A 15,825-nucleotide genomic window follows, 5' to 3' on the forward strand; every position below is an offset into this window, starting at 1 on the left:
TCAATTCGTAGGGCCCATTTTCTGTTGACTTCGAATCCCACCATAGTTGGATCCTATTCGGGATATGCCCATTCGCCGTGAGTATAATCTCGGAACCTACAGTATACAATATTATATTATACTCTATTATAATAGCATTATATCATACTCTATTATAATAACATTATATTATATTATATTACTATATAATAATATTTTAATATAATATATAATACTATATTTATAATATTTTACTATATAATACTATATAATATTTTTTATTTTTGTGTACTAAAAATATTTTTTTTAAATCGGTTACCAAAACTTACCTTAAAATTTCAAAAAAAATTAGAAATTTAGATGCCCAAGAGCAAAAAATTTGTATAAAAATTTTATTTCTCAAAACTTTATTTTCAAAAACTCCAAATACTCTATTATCAATGACAAGCTCAAGCAGAGCATCCATCAAGCAAATGGAGGCCGAGAAGATTTAATCACTTGCGCAATTAAAAATGATGTCGCCTGACGCATACAAAAAAAGGGAAGTTCTTTGATTATCCGGTAAGCATGCAAATTTGAGTGCATGAGTCACGGCATAGAGAACCAGATAAATAAGAATCAGAATGCATTGTCAAATAAGATAAATAATAAAATTATGCTGAGATACGAATCATAGCTATCCATGCCATGCATTAGAAATATAACTATGATAATGTTATAACGACTGTTCTTCTCACAAAATGTTACAACAATTGCAACAATGATTTTGGAGGGACCCGCAATACTATATATTAATATCAAATATATACAGAGATCATTATTTCACTGTTATCAGCAATGGGCATTATTGTGATGTCAACTGTTATTTTGATATCATTGATCAGTATTGTCTTTTATGATAGCAATCATTATAATTATCACCACTTTAATCCAAATTAATCTCAGCTAAGTAATTCTAGATAAATAATAACTTTTATTTTGAAACAAGGATTAGGCCAAGGCCGAATCACTTTCATTAGATAAATGTAAGGGTAAAAAGAGAGTACGTACTCAAAGTTGAGAGAGGATAGAAGTCAAAAGTAAAAAAAATGAAAATGTTAATCCAAAGAGCAAGTAGAAATGAAAACAAATAGCAGAAATATTATCAACAGATAGACACTAACAAAGTTGTCCAACCGAAATGAAATTCTCTCTGAGAAGAGTCATTCCGAGTTGTTTAGAACACAATTAGATCATTCCATAGAGAACCAGAACTAAGCTGAATCAAAAAAATATTCCAAATGCACTAGGGGAAAGCGCACAAAAAAAAAAAAAGATTAATATCCTTCTTAACCCTAGAACAAAAGACATACCAAACAAGAAAAGGCCAATCTCATTTTTTGACATATTATGTCATTAGAATTCTAGTTTTTTATCAGAAAAATACTAAAATATTTTTTTTTTTGGCCCAGGCATCTTCTCTAAGGACTTACCAAAGGGTTCCACCAAAGTTCAAAACTTTGTAGCAGTTGTTAACCAAGGCATTGCCTTCCTCATATCATCTCAAAAAGTATATATATAAAAAAAAAGAAGGAACACTGAGAAGCTGCCTTGCTACAAACAATAACTATAATAATCCTTGTAATGGTGAATAATTTTTTGGTAAAATTTGTTACATCAAAGGCTACTGATTTATAAAAATTCCTTGGCTATATAGGTATAGAGCACTCTTTTGGAAGGTGGTGTCAGGACCCACACGGCGGTGACAGGATCCCAACTCTCTCGTGCCTCCCATAAACAACCGCGAGGAGACCAGGCAGCGAAGGAGGGAGGGAGGGATATCTAATTTGGGATCTGATTCAAGTCCTTAGATTGGACCTGTCGGTGGTTTGGTCGGCGAAGGAGAGAGATCTCATGGGGTCGGAGGCGACGGCGTTGGATGCCTTGAAGACCGAGATACCCTTGGAGGACGACGGAGATCTCGTCCTCACATCGGAGATCGCTTCTGGGAGGGCCGTCGGCCTCGTCCTCGTCGACATTGTCAATGGCTTCTGCACCGTTGGCGCTGGCAATCTCGTATGCCTCCATTGCTCCCCTTCTTGTACTGCTTTCTCTTTGATTCTGCTGCTGGTTTTGATCGGTTTCCATTGAGCTTTGAGTCGTTGTTGATCGAAAGTTGTGATTTTGCTCTGGTCTATGTCTTCCTTTGATAGTTTGAGGCCAAATTCTGAGAAAGTCTAATCTTTGGACCCGCAAGATGTTTGATGTTTTCTCAGTGCTTTTGTGTTGTTGGTCATAAAGTTTGTATCCTTTTGTGATTCTGGTGTTGGATCTTGGTTAATTTTGCTGAGTTTGGTGTTTGGATTTTCAAGGAAATAGATGTATGTTAGTCTTCTTATCTCTCGCTCTCTCTGTTTGATATTTTTTATTTTCTTGATCAAAGGGAGGCGAAAGCCACCCAATTTATTAAAGATTTTTTTTTTTTGATGTCCTTTGACATCTCTTGATGAGCATGATGTAATACTCTAGTCATTTAGTTTGTTAGTCTTCTTATCTCTCAGTGATCCCCTGTTTGCAGTTTTTTGTCCTCACTTTGTGATTGTTTTAGATCATCAAATATTATCCTGCTGAACTGGGTTCATATATAGCCAGAATTTTTTATTCAAGAAGATAGATTTTATAATCATAATGAAGCTAATTTTTTTTCTTGTTGGATATCATGTTCCCTCTATTCTGCAGTTTCTGCATGTCCTGGACCATGTATTTTTCTTTATTTTTCCATTTAAATATATATTTTGCGGTCGCAGGCTCCAGTTGAGCCTAACAAGCAGATAGCCACCATGGTGGAGGAGGCTGCAAAGCTTGCCAAGGTGTTCTGTGATAGAAACTGGCCCGTTTATGCTTTTCTGGACACCCACTATCCTGATAAACCTGAACATCCATACCCACCTCATTGTATAATTGGTTCAGGTGAAGAGAAATTGGTTCCAGGTACAACACCTACCCCCTTTTATCATACTTTTCTGTTGTTAAGCTAGGATTCATCCTTCCCTTATTAGTTCTATGTTTTAGATCAAAAATTTGAAATTTTGTTCATTATTTGGCAGTCTACTTTTTTAAGCTTCTGTAACAATTATGAGATCGTATCATGCTGCGTTTTCGTGATCTGCAGCTTTACAGTGGTTGGAGAATGATCCAAATGCGACCATTAGATGCAAAAATTGCATAGATGGTTACCTTGGTTCAATGGAGAAGGATGGCTCGAATACATTTGCTGATTGGGTGAAAAGGAATGAAATTAAAGTTGTAAGTTATTCTTATTTCTGATAGTGAAACTAATTCATTTTGAGTTAAGATCTTAATACATTCCTTATTGAATGAACTTGATAGGTCCTCTGTTTAGACATTTTCACATACATTCTTTTACTTTACGTCATTGGAGAGTAAATGGAGATAGTAATATTGTTACTAATTAGCTATTATTTGGTGCAGGTTTTGGTTGTAGGAATATGCACTGATATTTGTGTTTTAGACTTTGTCTGTTCCATATTGAGTGCTAGAAATATTGGCCAGGTGCCACCACTGGAAGATGTTGTAGTGTATTCACGTGGATGTGCTACATATGACCTCCCTATTCGTGTCTCTAGAAATATCGAAGGAGCTTTAGCCCATCCACAGGTTTGAATTTCTGACTGTTCTTTTTGCTTCTCTATTATATGCAATAGGTGTTATGCTTTCAAAGCCACTAAAAATTTCTGTAGATAGGCTTCTTTTCCATATTGGTAGCTGATTAATCCAATGTTTATTTTCATTGATTGTAAGAATTGCCAAGAGAAACTAGTGATTACAATTACAACTAATGGAAGAAATGTTGGATTTTTTTTTTTTTTGTCGCATACTTATTTGCTGGAATTGATCATGAAAGGAAAATTTCCTTGGTACTGTGAACAAAAATTGGAGTGTTCTTCTATTTCGTTTCGAATGATACCATGTAATTCCATAGAAACAAAGAACAATTTATTTATACCCATGTGAACTTGCTTTTTCCTTTTCCCTTCCTTTTCTATGGAGGAAAGGTGAAAAAGTAAAAGATAAGCTCATATCTAGTATGTATATCTGCACATTCATGCATATATGGATTCATAAGTCTGTGTTTATGTACCCATGCCAATTAATGTATGTGGATTTGTAATTCTTGGTGGTCAATTATGTAAATACAGAGCTAAACTATATGCTGTTTATTGTCTTGGATTTGCTACAAATGTGCCCTCCCTAATTATGCCTCACCTGGCTCCACCATTTCCTTTTCTGTGAGGTGTGCTTTTGGTGAAGGTAAAATGAGGCCCAAGAAAATACAACCCACTTTATTGACATATTGAAGGAAGAAAGGATTGTCCCAATGCTTCTTCTTTATGTGCTAATTTCAATATTTTTTTGTCTTTACCCCACTTGCATATTTGGAATGCTGCAACTTCTATGATTTGCCCTTGTCAATGGTCATATTCTCAGAAATTTTAGACAGTGAAAACTGTGGAACAAAAAATAAGAGGTTCTTGACACCAATCATCTACACCGATACTGTCATGCCTTGTACGAAGCATGCAATTTCCTTCTCAACAAGAGATGTACGAAGCCACATGCTAATTTTGTGTTGCATTGTTAACCACCATGATTGCTTCCTACCTCAAGTGCAACACTTTATCTGGACAAATGCTCTGAAATACAATATTGAACCCTTTGTCAGATCTTTGAATGCTGCTGGTCTAGCATGTATTGCAAAAAGCTGACTGCTTTGTGGCAATGATCAATTGCATAATTGCTACAGAAATTCCATTCAGTAGCAAAAGCTAACTGATTATCTATACTTGTGCACCTGATGGTCCTGATAAATAACTCGGGTAAATTGATGAGCTGTGCCTTCTTTCTGTGTATTATGGACACTTTACCTACAAATTATAATACATACTCATTCTCAGTATAGCACAGGTATTATGAACCTTTGACCTACAAATTAGTATCTCATAAGTTAGTTATTAGAAAAAACAATCAATGCTTATCCTTGGTAAAGTACAGGAAGAGAATTCTAGCTTTGTGTTTTAAATCTAATGAGTTTTCTTCTCGATATATCTGTTCCCTGATAAGGGACACTAGTCCTACTGTTATGTCGTAATTGATCCTTCTACCTAATAAATAAATGACTATTTAGCTATCTGGAGAAAGATATGCTCAAAAAAATTATTCAGATTTTCCTTTAAAATAAAAGTTATCTGGGTAAGAGAGGTCCATTGGATTCCATGACCTCCTCCATCCTCTTCATGTTTCCAGAGAAGTGCACTTTTTGCCTTCAATGTATTGGAATAGGAATGGGATATCTAGCATTCAGCAAGTTAAATTAATTTAGTTGGGTTGACACTTAAATGCACATAACGATTTTGGATACCATAGAAGTTTTAAATTTATTTTTCAATTTGTCTCCAGGAGCTGCTCCATCACATAGGACTTTACATGGCGAAGGGAAGGGGAGCCAAGGTAGTGCACAGAGTATCCCTTGGTTCATCAGAGGATGCATGACATGGGCACACCGCTTAATGAGGACAGCACTTCCGACTTCTCGTAGTGTTAAGTTACCATGTTCATTAGGTTCTTGCTGGAGTTGCATCTGACATTCAGCATAAATTGGGCCTGTTATGTACAGTGGGATTGTTATGCTGACATTTTTCCCTTTATATGGCCATAGTCCATGTTTAAAGGTATTATACTGCAATATGTGAGTGGTTTTTCTCAATTTCCTCTTGATGACTGAAAGCCACAAATGCTGCAGAGGGATCACCCCTTAGCGAAGGGAAGCAGCAAAGGGCTTGTTTTAAATGAATAAGAACTCAATGTAAATAAAGTCATCATATGTTATCAACTGAACTTCTTGATGGTATGTTTCTAGTTATATGCATTTGAAAATGCTGGCATTTCAGTGTTCGTCATTTTGGAGGCGAGTCATTGAACTTCCCATGGTGCATTTGTTTTTTGTTCGGACGCAAGGTTTCCTGTACCTGAGCTTATATTATGCTGATGGAGGGGCTGGTGGAGATTTGTTTGAGCACAGGAGACCAATTTTAGTCGATGAAATTATGCAATTCCCGAGTCTCATCCTAGCAAAATTTTCATTTCCAATATTGCTATCAACTTCTTCAACTGCATCTTGCAGAATCTGTGGATCCAAATTCTATATACCTCTTTCTGGATAGCCATCTCGACGAACTTATTAAGGTCTATACTGGAACATCTTTAAACATGGCATTTGTAGGCTTCTTTCCTAGCAGAAGTATTCAATAGCTCTATATGCATCCCCTTCGGCGAGTTTTCACGTTCATTTCTCGGTTGCAAGAGAATTACCAGAGAACACAAGGATATGATTGCTGCAGCACTTGCAAGTATTATTATTATCTTGAATAGATTCCTTTTGGAAGCCTGTACAGAGCATGGTGGTAGTAGCAACTTACGATCACCTCCATAAAACCTCCTGGACAAAAGTTCCACTTTGAATTCCCAAAGACACCACCCTTTGGCACTTCGCCTTTGAGATCATTGAATGACAGATTTAGATACTGCAAAGAGCTGAAAGACCTGAGGAATTCTGGAATTCGCCTGGACCAGTTGTCTCAAGGAAGATCCAGCTCCTTGATTCCTCCAAAGCTTTTTCCTTGAAAGAAGTTAGCTTCCATGCGAAGGTGTTCCAAATGACAAGAACCAAGAGTGCGAGGAATTTCTAAGGGTTATGTTAGGGTTTTAGGGAGGAGAGAGCAAGAACTTCTGGCATGGATACAAATCTCTGCATCCCATTACTGTTACAATTTCAGAATCAACTAACGCCTGCGACTAACTACTACCAGTCACCATTTTGTTTCGCGCATTTAATTTCCTCTTGGATTACAACTCTCGAGAAAATCATATCCAGCTCCAATTCTAGCTCTAAAGTTGCTCTGCAAGCACGCATGGAGTAGAAGGATAGATATCACTTTCCAGTACATCAGTAAATGGTTGGTGATGAAGGCAGCCACCAACCACAGGAAATGCAAAAAGAAAGTTATCGATGGTGGCCTCTCAAATGCATGACCCAGCACAACAGCCAACAAAGATTACCATCTCATTACCTGAACCATGCCGCATCCATATAAGAGCCAAAATTACCTGAAGTTCCACTAAAATACTGGTTCATATATTGATTCAGATCATGGATGAAATTAGAGGCATAATCTGCTGTGATGAACTTCGATTAAATTAAGCAAGGGAAGCACATAATGAGACAAATATATATACAGATAATGAGCTGATGTTTCACTTGCCTCTAATCAACAACAGAACACTACATGAAGAGGCAACTTCTTGCTTCCTTCCTTTCTGTTGTTTTCCCTTTCCTTTTTATTCCACTTCCCCTAGCACTCAACGTAGGAGGCGATTAAAAATACATTCTTGCCGGCATCATGGAACATGATTCTACCAAGAAGTCAGGCCAGTGGAACAGGTTAAGGGAAGAGGATTTTTACAGATAAAATGCCATCTGGATGCAGGAGATAGCTCTGCATGGCCTACCGGCGATGCTCACACATCTGGCATGTGTTGGTGGACCTGGGGTTGGCATAGGTGCACTGATCACAGGACCAGAGATTGCTTTCATCCAAGCTGCGATTAGGACCGCCAGATCTAGAGCTGGTCCCAGCTGCCTTTATCTTTCCGCTCTTACTCTTGCCTCCCAGGGTCTTGGAGCTCGAAGTCTTGCTGCATGTAGCCTGGCTATTTGTAGAGCCTACATCATTCAAGCCAGTCTCCAGGGCTCGAACAAGGTTCTCAAAATAGTTTCGAGTTACACTGTCAGGAAATGTCCCACAAGGCAAGGGTAATGTAAGATTTCATGCCAAAGAAATTATGAGAAAAAAATACAGAAATATGAATGAGGGGACATCCAGCAAGTACTAGGTGCAATCCAGACTCGAGTGACAAGCACGCGACACAAGATTTGAGGATTGGTCTGCACAGAAAGCTTTCCTTTCATAAAAGACCCTGCACTAATAGAAACAATCCTCTTTTTTCAAATAGTTTCCTTGTCCCTCCCTAGATCATCATTGAAGTCAGAGAGATGACGAGTTCATCTGTGAAAAACTTCCGTATCACAAAGATGGGCTTCACTTATCCAAGTTTCGCCTATGATGCTTGACCAAGTGATGTGTCTACAGTAGCATTAGAGATTCTGTGCTGCACTGATTTTTCAACTTATTCCAACTAATGATGAAAAAGGGGACAAAAAAAAAAAGGTTGAAGAAGCAAATAAATCATACCTAGGACTGATATCCAAGCAACAGGTCAAAGCATGGGTAATTGTATTGCTTATAACACAGAATAACAAATAAAACATTCTAATAATAAAATTGCATTAGAAGTTTGAGAAGGAATTCCTTCGCTATCGACCTGATATACATTATTGATCCGATTGCTAATAGTTTAAGCTTTTGGGGTCTAACAGTAAGTTAACATGCTATTAGAACCAAAGATTTTGGGCCTAATTTCCATTCAGGCCAATTTTACCTGTTTATTTTCATCAGTCTTTTCTTGTCGACTCATTCGCAGTTCGAACTTGAGTCATCATTGACTCTTCCTGAGTTGTTTGTGACCTGTTCATGCCTTCGCATGCATGGTCCAGGCCACATGTACGGAGAGGTGTTGAGGCAGATATTATATCTGTGTATATCTGTGTATATGGGTATATACATCTGTGTATGACCCCTTCCCTAATAACTTATGTTTTGGGATTCTAGTTGTAAGTTAAACAGATATTACATAAATTGAGCAAACATCAATCTTTTTAGTGCATTAACATATAACATATTCTATTTATTTTTCAAATTCCATTGTCTCATCATACAAACGTGAACTTTTTTAATAAAAGAGAGCATTCACCAAATCAAAAAAACCATCATCGAGCGTTCTTAACACAGGTCACTTGTCTACTTTCATGGTGAACCTTCTTTGCATAGAGAAGGGAACTAATCAATAATAAGTTAATTAGGGTCAAGCCACTCGAGCATTCACACAACAACTGACAATAGTTCACAGATGAGAAAGGAACAAGATTTAAGACTGCATCAAATCAGTTTCAGTACGAACAGCAACTCACTGTAACAACTTCCAATCAGCACAGCAGATGACAACTGTGCCAAATTCCAGATATGCTGTTACCGAGTATTGTGGCATCATTTTTTGAGAAAGAATGGTACCATAATTAATAGTGGTTTAGATGTCACCCTTGAAAGACCTCAGACATTTTCTTGCCGGACAAAAAAAGACCTGACATTTTAATATCCCATAAGCACGAAACAGATCAAAGCATTAGTATGCTTGGAAGTGTTTTCCCAAGTGCTTCCCCCACCATAATTCTTAAAGAACAAGGGAGAGCAGATTATGAGACAGATGATTACCCTCTTCTTTTTTATATATATTGCTGACAGAGAAATGCATTGACTTCTCATTATAAGTCACATTTATGCAGAAATCGCTACTGAGACTCAGCTGTAAAGCTTGAATTCTATGGAATGAATCAACATTTGTTAACAAAAAGAGTAGTGGAAGAGAGACAATTTTCAGAAAAGGCCAAGATAACTAAGAAATAGTGCTAAGCTACTCCTACACTGTATGCAATCTACAGAACCTGGTCAGGGATATGCTGCCTTTACAATCAAAAATAATATTTGACAAAATAATAGAGAAGACAGATAGCATTAGGTCAAAAAGTGTACAAATACTTCTAGTCAATTGGCCCAATAACCACAAACAATGAGCCTTACCACAATACTAGAATCAGCTTTGTTGATTCTATGCAAATTATATCCACAAGGAACATCTCATAAGAAATCATTTCTGAAAACTTCTAACCAGGTTCTCGATTCTACACCATTCATACCTCTCAAGAGATTTAAAACTCCATCATATTTTTAATCCACAATTTCTTAATCTTTCCATTATTCCTTGTACTCCACATAAAATAACCCTCTTACTTGCTGTACATGTCCTTGCATCTTAGCCAGCCTTCCCATCACTTTATCAACTGGTCAGCTCCAGCACCCCCTCTAAATATGCTCATTTTCAAACCACCCTCGTTCTACCACTCTCAGTCTCCATATAATCATTCCAATGGAGCTCATTTCATGTACTAGGGCCCTTTTGATTTCCTAAAATTTTTACTATGCAATGTTCCAAATCTCACTTCTATCTAGCCCACTAAATTAGTGGTAACCTGATAAACAAAAAGTTCATATATTACCAATATATAACGTAGAGGCAATATCTTCAAAAGAACCAAAGTTACTCATCAACTAGACCTTTCTTTTCCTGTTGCACTAACGAATTAAGTCTTGATAAGCCATGGACACCAACCGTAAAGCCACATTCATTGTCTAACACGTTGGATGCAATTACCTGGTTAGCCCAGCAAGCTTTGTACGGAAGTCATTAAACTCCTTCATGGGAGTTTCTGCATCAAGGTAGACTTGGAGCTCCTTTTCTGCACATTGGTGGAGCCGCTCTAACCCAGACTCAGCCTCACCTAAAGAATCAAAGGCAGGCAATTCTTTGAATGAACAGGACACACTCAATAACCAACTCTGATTATCAAAAGAAAGAATTATGAACCTTGCAAATATTCAAAGAATTGCCTTTTGGCATGCTCATGCTCAGGCAGGTAAAATCCATATGCATATGTCCACTTTAATACTCGTCTACATTCCACAATCTGCACAGCAAAATGTCATACCAACTTGGAAAAAAGGTTAAAGTAAAATGATAAATGCCACCCTTCAAAAATTATTACTAATTTAAAGCCTACCTGTAACCAGGCTTCTATTATGAACTTGAGCTGGGACTCAGGTTGGCTTTGTCTGTCACTCAACTTCTCAAGCTGCCAAATTTTAAATGAGACTGTCACAAGGTGCAATCCTTACAATAAGATCAGCAAGAACCATTCTTCTAAATTAAAGAAATTGTAAATGACTTGAACATCAAACATGATCATGCTAGTAGCTATAGCATTCTCAAACGCCTTCAAATAGAATGTCTTTTCTTTAGATAGATAAACAGTTTAGCATAGTCCATTATATGCTTAAGCCCCAAATACACATTGTCTTGACTAAGAAATGCAAATAATTTTTCAAAACCATTACTATGCCGAAATAAAAGTTGAAGCAGAAAAACTGCAACAAGGTTATGTACCTTTTCAGTTTGCATACTATGTAGATCTGCAAGTGCCTTCTGTCTTGACTGCCAATAACAGAAATGTTAAAATCAGAGAAAAGTGCAATTGAATAACAGAAGATTAGATGAATTAAGCAATACAGAAGTAGAAACATGCATCTGTGCATCTTATAAATATATAGCAGTACATTTAATAAGCTAAACCAAAAGTAAACATTAAATATAAAACAGAATCAACGAAAATCGCTCATATGCAAGCAAAACCAAACAAAGAAGAAAAATTCCTTGTAAACTGCTAAATAACACATCGCTTTATGCAGTGCAAAAGACATTAAACTGAAAAAATGAACCAAAAAACATTGGCTATGTAACCAGAACAAGTAGTGTTATCATTTTCATTTTTAAGAAGAAAATTTCACCAGGTGGATAAGAAGGGAGGTCCTTATATATGGTATCAGGTAAACCAATAGGTAACAACTCTAGAACTGTGAAGGTTGAAAGTTAAGAGTTTTCAAGTTTTAATGAAAGGAATAGTGACAACAGCATCATTCACCAACTTCAAAGTGTCGCATTCAATGTCTGATCATAACCACCGACCCTTGTCCCAAATTGTTGGGGTTGGCTTTCATTAGACTTGGGCAAAAAAACAAGGGGAGTCTAGCCCAGGTTGGGCAGTCCAGTGCTGGAAATGGGCCTGATAGGCTGAGGCCCTTTCAGAATGCTGGCTTCAAATTGGGCTTTGGGCCTATCTCCAGGAGAATCAGGTCGAGCTTGGCCCTGAAGTTCAAACTTGAAAAAATTTTCAGACCAATTCAGGTCTAGCTTCGGCTCAATCTGAAGCCCAACCCAACAAAGCCTAGCCTAAGCCCGACCTGAGCACCCCCTACTTCATTCCTTTCTACTCTTTCCATCCCACTCCATAGCACCATCCCTTCTCCCCCCCTCTCTCTCTCTCTCCCTCCCCTGCACTCCCTATCTCTCACAATCTCTCTCCTCTCTCTCTCTCACTCACTCCTTTCTTCCCCCTCTCTCCCTCCCTAGCACCCCTTCTCTCCCCCATGATCTCTCAATGTCTCTCATCTGTCAATCTCTTGCCTCCCCCTTCTCTCTCTCAATCTCTTAATTAAGCCTGTTAACAAGCCAAGCCGAGCCGAGCCCGAGCCTGGGAGGCTTGGACTTGGCTCGTTTCACAGAAGCTCGGGCTCGGGCCTGGGCTCGGTACCGAGCTCTATATTGGGCTTGAGCTCAGGCTTGCTTGGCAAAGCAAAGGCTCAAACTTGAGCTCGTAAAGCTCGTTTCAATTACAAGCTCAAGCCCGAGCCCGAGCCCAAGCCCAATACAGAGCTCGGTACCCCAGAGGGAGAGGACGGTGAGGTCAGGAAGTTGGGAAGGTGGAGGAAGGAGGTACCCCAGAGCGGGGGGGGGTCGGCATCGGGGTCCTGGGAGAAATCCCAGGCGGGGCGAGCAAGGACAAGGAAGTGGTCGTGGCCGCCGCGCCGACCCCAGATGGCGGGGCGGTCGCGGCAAAGGAAGTCAGCGAGGTTGCAGCCGTGAAGGGCGCTATAGTTGAAAAGGGGCGGATGGTAGAGCAAAGGGAGGGCGTCGAGGGCGGCATAGTACGGGGGTGAGGCAGGGGTACTCGAGGAGGCGGCGGTGGAAGAAGGGCTCGAGCATGTGGGGCCGATGCGGTACCAGCTCCAGGAGCGGTTGTGGGTGCGGGTACCAAGGCCGTGGTTGGCGATATAGGGATAGGGGCAGAAGTTGCCGTCGTCGTAGAGGGAGAAGGCGTTGCAGGATTGGAGGTCGGTGTTGAACCACGGCGGGAGGTCGTGGATGTGGATCCACCGCCCTTTGCACTCCGTCCGCCGCTGCGCCTCTTCTTCCTTTACGACAGTGACTTCCTCCTTTTCTAATAATGAAAGGCCGCCGCCGGTTTTGGAGGTGGATCGAGATCGGGCTTCGCAGGGGACGAGGAGAACAGAGAGGACGAGAGAGATGATAACAAGAATGGAGGGGCGAGCCATGGACGTGAACGAGAGGGAGGGTTTTGGCCCCTGGGTTGGAATCGTTGGATGCAGGGTTTCCAAGTAGCGATATCCAGATCTGACCGCCCACGATTTCGTCGGTGGCGCGATCTCGACCGTCGGATCCCAAAGCCGCCCCCTCATTTAGTCGTGTTAAGTCACGAGCTCCGTTTGGGCTCGTGAACTGCTCAGGCTAGGGTTTAAACGGACGTCATTTTGGGCTCGGGCTTGTTTGACTAACGAGCCGAGCTCGAGCCGAGCTTTTACCGGGCCGAGCCCGAGCCAAGCCCGAGCAGCTCGGCTCGTTAACAGACCTACTCTTAATTTCCCTCCCCTTTATCATTTTTTCCCGACAAGAGGTGCTCTCTCTTCGTGTGGTCGGGCATAGATCAAACCTGCCTAATTGGGTTTCAGGTCATGCTCGTGTTTGGGCTTGGGACGAACCTAGAAAAGATTCTTGGCCTAGGCCCTAGCCTGACCCAAAAAAAAAAAAAATTCAAGCCCGAGCCCGGGCCACAGAGAAACTCGACCCGGCCTAGCATGGTTCTATGCTGCCAATCCTACCCCAGCCAATTTTTATTAGGCTCGGGCTAAGGTTCTTGTCCTGACAAGCCGAAACTGAGCCAAGGATTTAGGCCCAACTTAAAATTAGAATGTTGCTCGAGCTCCATAAATTTTAACCTAGCCTAGCCTAATATAAATTAATATATAACTCATATATTTGATAATCTAAAAATTCTTAAAATCTAGATCTCTAATTCTAAAACCTGAATCCCAATCTTGAGCAGTCCCCCTCCCTTCTCTTTTGGATGATGCCCCCCTCTCCTCTCAGCAATAACCACTGGCACCACTCAGTAGCAACCATTAACAGAACCCAACGTTAGGTACTGCTCCTCTCCCTACCAAGTGTCCCAACTGCCGAGCTCCTCTCGTCTCCCCCCCCCCACCCCCCACCCCCCACCCCAAGCTTCTCTCTCCTCTCTATTATCTCTCTATTCTTTCCTCCTTTCTCCTCTCTATTCTCTCTCTGTTCCTCCTTCCTCTCTCCTCTCACCATCCTTTATCCCTCTCTAGCTCTATCTCTCTCTCATGGTTGAGACTAGGTAGAACAGTCAAACCCTATTCTAGGAGCGATAACATCGGGCTTAGGTTTGGCCCATCCAGGTAGGTCAAGCCAAGCATGATTTATCCACACTTACCTAGGTCTAGTCATGCCATCAAGCCATGCATGATTTGCCCGCACTTACACAAGTCGAGTCAGGTCAAACTCAGACCCTTTCCTTTTCCACTAAGCCAGATTCAAGCTGCAATTTTCAAGCCTGAGTCTCGATTGGGCCAGGTTTAGGTTGGCTGTTTGTATTATTATTGGACACAGACCCCAACCCAATGAATGCTCAGGTCTAGTTTCAACCATGATATAAATTAGCATACAAGCAATAAATCTCAGCTTATTAATATCAATGACCGAAATATGCCAGATACAAAGAAAAGAAATGTTAAAACTAGCCCAAGGAAAAGATAGAATATCTGGAAAGTTACGTACTGACTGATTCGTGGCCCATCGCTCATAATAATGTGTGTATCTCTCAAGAGAGTTTTTAGCCATTTCTCTCCTCCTTTCAGATTCATCATACTGAAACCATTTATGAAGTGGCAAATGTGATATTTAGCATCCTTAAGAATTGGAAATGCAGTTTATTATGCAATGAGAAAATAAAACTGGTGATTGATAAGCATACCACCCCCTCCTGTTTGGCTGCTTCATAACGATTGCAAGCATAGAAACCACCAGTCCTCTCCCCATGTTCTGACCATGCACCAAGACATAACCTGCAATCACATTTAAAAGAGTTAAAAATAAAAAGAGTGAAACTAAGAAAAATTTAAACCATTGAAATTGCCAATTTGAAGATCTTACCAGCAAAACTCAAATTTACAAGGAGGTGTACATGTAATATGCATGCACCCCTGGTTTTTCTCAATGGGACGCTTGCACTTTGGACAGGGCTTGGAATTAGCTAATATCCTGAAAAACAAAATCAGCACTTCATATGAATAAAAAAGGCAAAAATTTGAAACATTATAGCAAATTTGTTGGAAATAATATCAGATACTTGGTAATACTGCAAACAAGAAGTATTGTTCAAGAATCCAAAATGCAAAATCAGACCTCAAGCGGAACTAAAAGGGGACTCTTCACCCATAAAGAAAGTGAAAGCCTCAAAAGTGAGAATTTGAAACATGTGTATGCACTCAGTTTCACAACCTCATACTTGTCAGTTGATATAAAAGAGTAGGAGAAAGCTTAAAATCTAATGTAAGTGTAAACATAAGTTTCATGGAGACCAATGTACATCAATTGATCATATGAAAAATGATCATAAACACAATACACTTTGTGAGCATATAAGACATGGTATATGTGTTAAAAAACTCTCTTAAATGTCACAACAACAAAAAAAGTGAGAGAGTCAAAAGTCACATAAAATGCACAATTTAGCATTGAAATGATGAATTATATCATAGCCTCGAGAGTTGCCAAAACTATTGAATGTTAATTTATTACAGAAAGAAAATTATGGTGAAAAGATATCATCAGAAACCAGCA

The 15,825-nt window shown here is 39.6% G+C and overlaps 2 protein-coding genes across 2 annotated transcripts in view; one reads left to right on the forward strand and one right to left on the reverse strand.

Annotated features, from left to right (window-relative positions):
• Nucleotides 1-1,719: 1,719 nt before the first annotated feature.
• On the forward strand, nucleotides 1,720-5,895 carry LOC103716121 (nicotinamidase 1-like). The gene is made up of 5 exons (XM_039133728.1): nucleotides 1,720-2,034; nucleotides 2,766-2,949; nucleotides 3,131-3,264; nucleotides 3,451-3,636; nucleotides 5,437-5,895. Exons 1-5 carry the CDS (start codon nucleotides 1,873-1,875, stop codon nucleotides 5,527-5,529), a joined length of 759 nt encoding a protein of 252 aa, XP_038989656.1. The 5' UTR covers nucleotides 1,720-1,872; the 3' UTR covers nucleotides 5,530-5,895.
• Nucleotides 5,896-7,172: 1,277 nt separating this feature from the next.
• LOC103724095 (probable E3 ubiquitin-protein ligase ARI8) overlaps nucleotides 7,173-15,825 on the reverse strand; it is a 29,040-nt gene continuing 20,387 nt past the window's right edge. The window contains exons 8-16 of the mRNA XM_026800365.2: nucleotides 15,136-15,243; nucleotides 14,957-15,047; nucleotides 14,761-14,850; nucleotides 11,212-11,259; nucleotides 10,829-10,900; nucleotides 10,636-10,735; nucleotides 10,423-10,549; nucleotides 7,546-7,821; nucleotides 7,173-7,449 (exon numbers count right to left, since the gene is read on the reverse strand). Of these exons, the coding sequence (XP_026656166.2) occupies nucleotides 7,389-7,449; nucleotides 7,546-7,821; nucleotides 10,423-10,549; nucleotides 10,636-10,735; nucleotides 10,829-10,900; nucleotides 11,212-11,259; nucleotides 14,761-14,850; nucleotides 14,957-15,047; nucleotides 15,136-15,243 (973 nt within the window). The 3' untranslated portion in view covers nucleotides 7,173-7,388. The remainder of the gene's footprint in view (nucleotides 7,450-7,545; nucleotides 7,822-10,422; nucleotides 10,550-10,635; nucleotides 10,736-10,828; nucleotides 10,901-11,211; nucleotides 11,260-14,760; nucleotides 14,851-14,956; nucleotides 15,048-15,135; nucleotides 15,244-15,825) is intronic.

The sequence above is a fragment of the Phoenix dactylifera genome, chromosome 14 (genome assembly GCF_009389715.1).
Source record: "Phoenix dactylifera cultivar Barhee BC4 chromosome 14, palm_55x_up_171113_PBpolish2nd_filt_p, whole genome shotgun sequence".
Classification (NCBI taxonomy): domain Eukaryota; kingdom Viridiplantae; phylum Streptophyta; class Magnoliopsida; order Arecales; family Arecaceae; genus Phoenix; species Phoenix dactylifera.